At 40.9% G+C, this 10,435-nt stretch overlaps 1 protein-coding gene across 1 annotated transcript; it reads right to left on the minus strand.

The window, feature by feature from the left end:
* Positions 1-483: 483 nt before the first annotated feature.
* uchl1 (ubiquitin C-terminal hydrolase L1) lies at positions 484-10,114 on the minus strand. Its single transcript, XM_003221541.4, has 9 exons — positions 9,885-10,114; positions 9,587-9,598; positions 6,674-6,802; positions 4,842-4,992; positions 4,154-4,239; positions 4,014-4,061; positions 3,131-3,200; positions 1,467-1,525; positions 484-916 (listed from the first exon to the last, which is right to left on the minus strand). The coding sequence occupies exons 1-9, from the start codon at positions 9,915-9,917 to the stop codon at positions 830-832; spliced, it is 675 nt and encodes a 224-aa protein (XP_003221589.1). The 5' UTR covers positions 9,918-10,114; the 3' UTR covers positions 484-829.
* Positions 10,115-10,435: the final 321 nt, after the last annotated feature.

Raw genomic sequence — 10,435 nt, forward strand, 5'->3', positions numbered from 1 at the left:
ATGCGATATCCAGTCATTTCTGGTGACAATTTCTATATGCAAAAGTCTGGAAAAAGATGTCAGCCATCTTGAATATTTGCTGACTGCAATCTGGCATGGAATTTCATTTTTGGGGTTTAAAAGGGTAGTAGATTAGATTCACCACCTTCCTAAAGTCTGATAGCTCACTGGTGAATCCTCTCCTATGGACAGTTTCTTAGATTAAAACCAAACTGCATATGAAATGGACTTCAGAAATGAATGGTATGAAGAACTAATAGAGGAGGGATCCATGCATCTGAATTGCAGCCCTAGTTTTAATTAAACTTTTCTTATTGCTTTGTATCATCTTGAGTAACATCTTTTGTTCCATCTCCTGATCTAAAAGAGGATTTAACTCCAGCATGGATTCTGAGAACTGTAGTCCAAAAAGTATTTTTTCAAACTTTTTTTATCACTCATCATATTTCAACGCTGATGGTTCATACAGAAAAGACTGGATGGTTTTTGGAATAGCAAGAAAATATTTATTCTTGTGATTAACAAGGTACAACAGTTTGAGAAACAACCGGGGAGGCACTAGTCAAATAAAGCCCTATGAAACATTGAAACAAGTTACAGTCATAAAGGGTTCCCAATATTTGACATATTTTAAGTGTTGAAAGAATTTGAGCTCTATCTTTAGGACAAGCACGACTGAAGCGGCTATAAGAGGGTGGGGAGAACAGGCCCAGCAATACAGTTTAAACCCAAGACCAAAAACAGCTGTGAGGGGAATTTTTTTAACATAAGCACTAAGGCTTGAACTGCTTCTGTGATAGGCTACAGTGCCGCTTTAAACTTCTGACCTTCAGGCAGACTTAGACAGGGCCACAGCAGAAAAGCGGACCTCTCCTTGCTCACGTTCTGTGAACTGCCGGCAGACCTTGGCAGAAGCCTTAAGAAAAAACATTGTGACATCTTAGTGTTCTTAATACAAGACTATATAATCAACATAGACTTGAAAAACCACTCCATAGAGGGCACACACTAATTTCAGTACCAACAACAACCCCCCCCCTATATATATATATAATCCACGATTCTAAGATGCATCCAATTTTTTAAAATGTTTATATGGGGGAAAAGGTATGTCTTCGAAATGATGAAATATGAAGCCCAAAGCACCCACATATGCCAAAGGGTAAAAACCACAATTTACTAAGCATATGTTCTCCACATTGTAGTTAATAGCTGCAACTTAGTTGCACAAAGAATCCTTTGGCATACATGCTTTCTACTGGTCAAACCTGTTCAGCTGATGGTTCAATAAATGCTACAGGTCCCCATTAGCTAATCCTATTCCCAACCTGCACGTATTTTATTTACTGAGAAACTTTAGGAAACAAAATATAGAACTGGCCTATCAGAAAATTAAAAAAAAATACAATAACCTGAGGGATCTGCAAGAGTTAAAATACTAATCACATTATTAAATTAAAAAATACCTTCAGCAAGGTGTCATCTGAACTAGCGCCATGGTTTATAGGGAAGGGCATTCGGCCATCTGTAAGAGAAGACGAAAGGAATGTTTAGGATGTGAACAGTCTGTGGAAAATAGTCAAACATAGCCTGGAAAACCATAGCTACTGCCCATGCAAGCTGGTGGATTCTGGGAATTATAGTCCAAGAAAGGAAACACTTATGTACAATAAGAACCATCTTTGTGGGGGGTATGACTATTATTTCTTGATCCTAACTCTACAGCAGAATTGCAATGTGGGAAAACATGAATCACTTCATGCCTTAACAGCTACTTAACTCTTCATAGGAAACGCACACAACCCTCTCAGCGACTGCCATTAGCAGCTCTTACTCATCAGATAAGGTTCATTATTAAGATAAAGTATTCTGCCTTCACGATCAATCACTGAGATAACAATATTGCTCACTGGGGGGGGGGGGGGGTTAAGAAACGTATATATATATATATATATATATATATATATATATATATATGCATATGGAAGTATACATAAGCTTTATAGCAGTTATTTTCAATCATATTGTAGGTTTTCCTTCACAGAATATTGTAATATAAAATATATAAAATCCATTGCAATACTTTAGGCTATTTCCTTTTTCCTTCTTTGTTTTTTTCAGATTGCACAATGTGGAAATCCTGGCCTTGTTCTCACTGCTTGGGTTTTAATTTGCAAATGAAGCACACTTACCAGCAGTTCCCACAAACGTTTCATTTGGGGAAGCAGGCCTACGGCTACCATAATTTTGTATATTGCATGTTTTTTTCTTTGTCCTCATAGCTTGAAAGCAGTTGACAAACAGAAAAAACTAAAATTTTGGCTACCAAAATCCATGGATGCTGAAGTCCCATTATATATTACATTGTAGTAAAATGGTATCCCCTTATATAAAATGGCAAATAACTCAAACTAATGCCTTGAGAGGCTGCAGCAGGGCATGCCTACACATCAGTACAGTAATTGACATACAGCAAACTCAATACTGTAATGTCAACACTGCAGCTTGGTATCAAATAAACAAGGCATTGTTTTAAAAGAACAGAAGTAGCAACTGGCCGTGACAGCTCACCAATTCTGCTCCCACCTCACCTATACTTCAAATAACAGCAAAGAAAACCTAAACTTGAATCATTGTTCTATAAATACAAGTCTTACAAGTGATGCTGCCATAGCTCACTGATGCTGAAAGTACAATGTTCTTGTCTGCTTGTGCAGGATACTAGATACTTTTTCTTTCATGGAAAAGAACACCATGATGCAATTGAGACATCCCCTCACTGCACTCTTGGTACACAGTTTATTTTAAACCAATATGAAAGTAAAATAAAGATTCTAAAAATAAGGTATTATCAAAGGACAATATCCTACCATATACACATCCTTACATTAATACCTGCATCTCTTTGCAATGTCTGTTGCATAGGGAATATTTCAAGACCATATGCTTTAAAAATACAGTGTTGCACAAAGAGCGGTTTCTCTACTTTGAAAAGCAAGTATAAACCCAGAAAAAATAGGCTTCAAATTTTATTTGGAAACCTGAACTGTATTGTCTGGGATTTACTCTATACAAAGACCCCAGCTCATTGCTCTGGTAAGAGAATTCACATTTTTAAACATATACATACCTAACTCGTATAGTTGCCCATCCACACTGGCAAACAGAATGAAGTGAAAGTTCACTTTATCATCTTCAGCCTACGGATAAAGTATACATTTAGAATCCTAGAAAAACATGCCGATGGCATCCTCATGCCTTCACTCTCTTTTAAAAAGAACATGTTAACTAACGTTTCCAACAATTCATGTTCCATTGCTAGATAATTTAATGCAAGTCTCCCTTTTGTCAATAATACATGAAAATCCAAACAAGTGCAACATGCAGTCCAGTAAATGGTGCTGGGCAGCAATTGGCAAATGTCCTAGTCACACATCCCTAGTCAGCGAAGGCAGCTGCAGTTCAATAGCATCTTCCTCCTAACGTGCTGTTCAGTGCAAGGTGAAACAAAGAAATACAAAAATTCCAAGCTCTTGCTCAAGCACCACTTCTTCTCGTTTTCACAATGCTTCAAACAAGATCACCAATATTATTTGAATCACCAATTGCACTCAAGAGACTGCTTCAAGAGAAAGTTGCTCTAGGATACCAAGTATAGCTGACCTTTACCACAAATTTAAAATCATTATTATTTTCTCAAAGCTTAACAAAAAGCAGGAATGGCCGTTTCCAACATGCTTTCATGTCCTAAGTATGATTAGGAAACCTGTGGCTCTAGGAGTTTTGGACTTCAGTTCCAACCATCCTTGAAAGCTGGCCATCTTAGAAGTGAGATTGGAGGCAGTCCAACAATATCTGAGAAAGAACAACTTCCATCCTTCTGCTGCCAACTTTACCCCACTTTGAGTCCGAATGTGGATGCAGAGAACAAAGAATCTCAAGAGTATGACTCATTAATTTTAGTATTCATTCTTGGCAATGACGTTATGCCTACTGATTTAATATGCACTTACCCGACACTGGCCTTCTTCCGCTACTGCATTATGGGCATCTTGAATTGCCTGAAGAAATAGTAAATAGACAAGGCGTTTTAAAAGAAAAACCCTTTGGCACATGCCATGAAGATTTCTTCAGCAATTGTGTAAACATTTACCTTATTGTTTTCAAGACGTTTTGCCCTCTCATCTGGAGAAAGGTCAGCAGTGGCATTAAGGAACTCTTTCAGTGCAGACCCCTCATCTGCAAGAAATGAATTTGAAGGGCCAACAAGAGCCAAGGAAACATGCTTACTACCAGCAATGTGTGAAAGTTTCTAGGCAAGGATATTTACAATCCTGTATTAAGCCACTCTGGAAACTATGTTGTCCTCATTGGTGTTTGGTTGAGAAACCAATGCTGGCTTTGCTATGGTGATCTCATATCCCTTCAGACTTACAAGCTAGGAGGAAAGAGGTGCTTAACATCTACAAAATGTTCCCCAAACTATTAAACAGTAACAGCCTGCCTCCACACACTTAAATTTAAGCCTATTTAAGAGAAGATTTTTACACAGTTCTGAACCCTTTTCTGGAAATAAGCCTTATTTCATCCCACTTGAACTTGGAAGAGGGGGTCCTACTTGCTGAATTTGACATAAAAACTTCAAAAAGGGTTATTCCTTGAGGCATAAAACAGTATTTGATGCATACTATCTGGCAATCCATAACAAAGTTTCGTAGCCATTTTTGTTATTCTTTGCAAGGATTATATCTAGACTCACTGCCTAATAATATTTTTCAAAGAGTGGTTGTGCATATCCTGTAAGAGGTACAACTGTAGGAAAACTCTTCCACTGTACTTACCAAACAGTATTTTATCTTGGTTATTAGCAATTGCATGAATAAGGCCAATAGTTCCACATGAATTACTGGCAGTCTGCTTCAGAAAATAGACTTTTGAGCTTACTTCTTGACCCTTTAGCTCTTCAACCTGCTGTTTTCTGAAGTTTTCATGCTGCAAATGGACATGTTTATTAATTAGAAAAATTCCTGTTTCATACCAAACTGAACTAGCCCCTCCGATTAGGCAGACAACTCCATTTTTGTATAGGAAAATATTTCATATAAAGGATCAACACATCACATCATCACAGAAAAATTATTCAATAAATATGAAATAACTTGAAAAATTAAAGGCTGCAAAATCCAAATTCTGGCCATTCTGTAAACCACTCTTCCACTATATTATACCATTATCTTCAAGCACAACTTAGGCAGTTAAAGGTGAAAAGTGCATGGGATCTTACCTCATCTGAAGACCTAGCATAAGGCAAATAGCCTCATTTAATTTCCAATGGGTAATCTGTACTGGCTACTAGCCAGCATCTATGTGCCCTGATGTTACTGTGAGTACCATAGGATGCTATCACAGATTAAAGTCACTTGAGAATCTGTTCCATTCTTTTTTTTCAGGATCTCTTTTTTCCTAACCCCATTAAGTCACACTCATGTCCCAAGAGTCTGGACAAGGTGACTTTTGCAGCATCAGGAAATAATATGCATATCTAATTTACAACCACTTTAAACCACTCAATTTCTTTTCAAGTCTACCTGACTATATCCATCTCTTCCAGTTATTGCAGAGGTTATGCAAAAAACACCACCACTCCCCTCCAAACCATTAAGGAGAGCAACAGCAACATACATCTCATGACCAAGAGCTGTATAGCCTTCCCAGTAATATGCATGGAGCAATAATGTTCCATCAAGCCTCTGAAAAAGCTTCTTGCTGATGAATTTATAAGAACTATATCTAAAAGGCACAATCCCCAAGCATAGAAGGAAGATTGCCAAGATACAATCATTTTCACATTAACTCTTTAAACATTGCTCCAATATAGAAGTCTACAGCTCCAGCTTCTAGAAGCAGACTGCTTTACACTTGACATGCCAACAAGTACATCCCAGTGGTTTACTCTAGCCAATTTATACTATTTTTGTCACCACTGGCATTGATTTAGGGAGGCAGTTTCATTTCAGAACCAACTGTTACACAATGATGTCATTTGAAGCAAGATGTTTTTCTCAGGGCCCTCCTACACTGCCATATAAAATCCATCTTATCTGCATTGAACTGGATTAAATAATAATAATACTTTATTTTTCTATCCTGTCACCATCTCCCCAAAGAAACCCGGGGTGGCAGTGTAGCTCAGATAATCCATTTTAAAGCAAATGTGGGTATCTGCTTTGATAATCTGAATTATATGGCAGTGAAGGAGAAGCCTCAAAGGCTGCTTTAGAAAAAGCACTTTTACTTACTTCCAAATCTCCAATATAAGAAATCAGCAGACATGTGGCACTCTCCTAACAGATAAATGCCATATATATATGCAAGAGATTTAGCCTTGAATAGCAATTAGCCCAAGGAAGAGAGAAGCTGGTCAGCTGTTCTACAGGAAGGTGATTTGACAGCATTTGTACAATAAGCCTCTGTTCCTAATTCTACAACTTTCCCTTCATGATGAAAATATGGTTTAGGGTTCTTGAAATTCAAGTGACATTCAAACCGCACATGGCAAAAGGATTAGACTACATGCACCTTCAAGAAGGGATTTTTTTCCCTTCCAAGCTCAATGAATTTCCCAAGTTACAGATATCACCATTTTGCATGGTTATTCAACCTTAATGCTCACCTGAGCAGTAAGGGGAAAGAGCAGTAGCAGTGCACAAGCTGGATTGGGTACTGCATTTAAGGAATCCTCCTCAAACCCCAGCACATCCACAAACCGCCAGCCAGGGGCGATTCCTAGGCGGGACAGCACCTGCATGGTTAGGAAACAATAGTCAACAGCATGTCAATAACTAAAACATCCTTAGGGTGTACACATTGTCCATATAATGTATTTGTTAGATTTACAACTTGCCATTCCTCTAATGGGCTCGAGGTGGTGTATGTGGGTTTCCTTCCAGTTTTATCTTCACAATAGCCAGGAGGTGAAGTGAAAGCCAAAGGCTTTCCCAGACTCTGGATCTTCCTTCCTAGAGACCAAGATGGCCCCATCTGTGCTTGCCATTTTGAGGCCGCTGAAAGTGTTCTGGCCCATTGGGCATTTAGGGACTGATAAGAGGTGGGCTACTGAGGATGGTGTAATTGGGAATTTGGACTAGGTATGGAATTGTAAAGCAGTTTAATGTGTATAATGACAAAAATGGTTTGTTTCTAATATTTATATTTTGGTTATTTACACAGATTTATTTTGCAATGTTTATATACATCATTAACTGCCTAGAGTCCCTATATTTGGAGAAAGTCGTGACAATAATAATAAATATTTCTGTATCTAGTCAATTATTTTACAAGAGCTTTATGCTTAATCAGCCTCCATGGCTACCACTACAAAGGGATAAGTAGGGAAATCCAGACACTTTAAAACTGAGGGTTATTTTTGGGCCTCACAGCTACAATTCCCCAACACATTCAAAACGGGGGAGATGGCAAGCAGGAAACAAGACTCTCTAGGCATATTGGGAAAGGGATTCCCTAAGCTTAGCTCTGTCTCTGACTACCTCTTTGATGACTGGAAACTTGACACAACCAAAGGCTTGAGTAGCACAGGGGTGAAGCCAATGACAATACTTTTTAAAAGGTCATAGAGTGATGTAGGGGGCGTTTTGAATGGATTGGGAGGAGCCAGCCTTCTGTGGTGTGATGAATCAAAGTGCAGTATTTTCAAATCATAAGAGTCATGATAATCAGGGACCATATCACATTGGTGTATAATCTATTTGTATCAGTATGCATCCCATATATTTTTAGGACTAGATGCATACTATATTGAGATGGGAGGCATACCAATTATTATGATTCTTATGATTTGAAAAATACTGTGCTTTGACGCCTCACACCACAGAAGGCTGGCTCCACCCAATCCATTCAAAACACCTCCTACATTTTTCAGCTCATCCAAACAGCTGGTACCAAACCCATGCATTGAGAAGGCCAAGGCCCCTTCCACTCGACTGAATAAAATCCCACATTATCTGCTTTAAACTGAATAAATGGCAGTGTATACTCATAACCCAGGGCCAAAGAGCCATATAACCCACATTAAGGCAGAAAATCCCACAATATCTGCTTTGAACTGGGTTCTCCGAGTCCAACCTGCCATATATCAGAGTTTAAAGCAGACATTATGGGATTTTCTGGGTTATATGGCTGTGTGGAAGGGCACATCTGGGGCCCCTTCCACACAACTGAATAAAATCCCACATTTTCTACTTTGAACTGGCTGCATGGAAAGGCCCTTAGAATTCCATCTGCAAATAATCAGTTTCTGCGATGGTCTGCAGACGGATTCCAACGGGTTGGAGCCAACGTCCAGTGATGTGACCCGCTCAAAATCATTCCGTCTCAGAAATACAGTATTTCCTAATGTGGTAGTCCTTCATTCAGCTGGTTCCAAAGCCAAACACAGCCCAGGACAAAGGTACTTAGCTTTTTCCCCATGTGGAAGAGAGGGCAAAACCCATACATTGAGGGCCCTTCAACACAGCTATATATCCCAGAATATTAAGGCAGAAAACCCCACAATATCAGCTTTGAACTGGGATATCTGGGTCTATGCTGCCATAGAAAATGTAGGGTTTTATTCAGCTGTGTGGAAGGGCCCCCAGAAATTACTAGAGAGGTATTCTCTCAGATAAAAAATAGCAATTTCTTTCTAAGATTTCCTCTATTTATTTATACTTCATTTGTATACCACTTTTCTCAAAGTGATTTCCAACATAATTATGGCAAAATTAAATGCCTTAGATACACTATAGAATTGTCAAAGAATCCTGGAATTTGAACCCAGTTCAAAGCAGATATTGGGCCCTTCCATGCAACTGTATAAAATCCATATTGAACTACATTATATGGCAGTGTGGACTCAACTAGTTCAGTTCAAAGCAGATGTGAGATTTTCTGCCTTGATATTCTGGGTTATAGTAGAGTCTCGCTTATCCAACGTTCTGTATTACCCAACGCAGTCTGCCTCCCGCCCAGATTCACAGCTGTTTCTCTAGGCAGCAATGCACAGTGGGCCAACATGCCCAATAACACACGTGCAGCCACGCTCCCAAACAAGTAGCAGACTTGTTGTAAAACATGTTTTGGCGCATAACTTGTAAAATCATAACATAATTTGACATTTAATAGGCTTTTCCTTAATCCCTCCTTATTATCCAACGTTCTGCTGGCCCTTGTGTTGGGTAAGTGAGACTCTACTGTATATGGCTGTGTGGAAGAGCCTGAGAAGGCCAAGGGAGGTGGTGGGCCTTTTCCCTCCAAGCCCTCTCCCATCTATTGATTCAAGAGGCTGTGACACAGCACAAAAGGCGGGCCCGCAGCGCCACCTGGAGGCCGCCTGGCGCAGCTGCACTCCCTGTGGCGCCCCTTCAGCACTGCTGCCCTTTGCCACTCCAAGGCGGCCCTCAACACTATGTATTGCAAAGGGGCCCCCTCCCTTTCCCCGTCTCCAGAAGGATGAATGGATGGCGAGGAGGAAACGCCCAGCCGCCGGGATGCGGAAGATGCCCTTCCAGTCTGGACAGGCGCTACTCACTTTGTTCAGCATCTAGGAGAGAGAAGAGGAGGGAGAGAAGCGACAGTCAGCGCGGCTGGGGTCCCCAACTCCACCCCTCGCCTCCCCAGGAGGAGTCTGTGCCGCCCTTAGAAGCAGAAGACCCTCCCTGCACAAGGCCCGCACCTTCAGAAGTACTTCAGCCACCAACATCCGGGGCCTGGCTTTTCACCATCTCACTCACCCCAAGTCCCCTATTTACCACACCCTCGTTCCAAGACTCGCCTTTTCCCGCCCCTTCCCTAAATATCCCACCACCAAACTCTCTTTTTTTCTTTACCTCAGGATTGATCTCCATCGGTTGCCACGCCATTGTCTCACTTGTTTAGACCACGCCTTTCCTCTCAACAGCAGCACCAACAACTGCGCACCTGCAAAGGACCCTCCGCTCTGAGAGAATGCCGCCGCCCGCCCACCTTTTTATACTGCCTCGAGGGCGGGCTCACTGCAAAAGAGGGGGGGAAAGGGGCAACAGCGCTGTAAAAGAAATCCGATTTCCCACAATTAACCCTTTGGCTTTTCAGAATGGTTCGTCCTACTACCTCCCCTCGTCTTTCTTAGTTGAATACAAGAGGGATAGAGAACGGCGGGGAGGACACCGCCTTTTGGAGTTGCCCCTCCCCCCTCCTCGGGGGTTTAGTACAACCCTCAAGTCGGCTGATCTTCGGGATGGAAGTTACCAACGCAAGGAACGCGGGGCTTTTCCTCGGTTCGGGCAAAGGGGAAAGGCGAAGTAGGCATCGCCCGAAACACACGGTTCGCTTTCGACGCCAAGGAGGCAGCTGCCATGCATTATTGATCATTCAGCAGGGAGGGAAAGCGCTGCTGGGA

Source organism: Anolis carolinensis, chromosome 5 (genome assembly GCF_035594765.1).
Source record: "Anolis carolinensis isolate JA03-04 chromosome 5, rAnoCar3.1.pri, whole genome shotgun sequence".
Classification (NCBI taxonomy): Eukaryota; Metazoa; Chordata; class Lepidosauria; order Squamata; family Dactyloidae; genus Anolis; species Anolis carolinensis.

What these genes read in the sequence shown, in the direction of transcription:
- uchl1 (XM_003221541.4), bottom strand. Translation starts at nt 9,917, where the DNA reads ATGGCGTGGCAACCGATGGAGATCAATCCTGAG. An exon ending in AACGTCTTGAAAACAATAAG is followed by an intron (nt 4,062 to 4,153) that starts GTAAATGTTTAC and finishes CTATTTCTTCAG; the next exon opens with GCAATTCAAGATGCCCATAA. An exon ending in CAGATGACACCTTGCTGAAG is followed by an intron (nt 917 to 1,466) that starts GTATTTTTTAAT and finishes TTTTTTCTTAAG; the next exon opens with GCTTCTGCCAAGGTCTGCCG.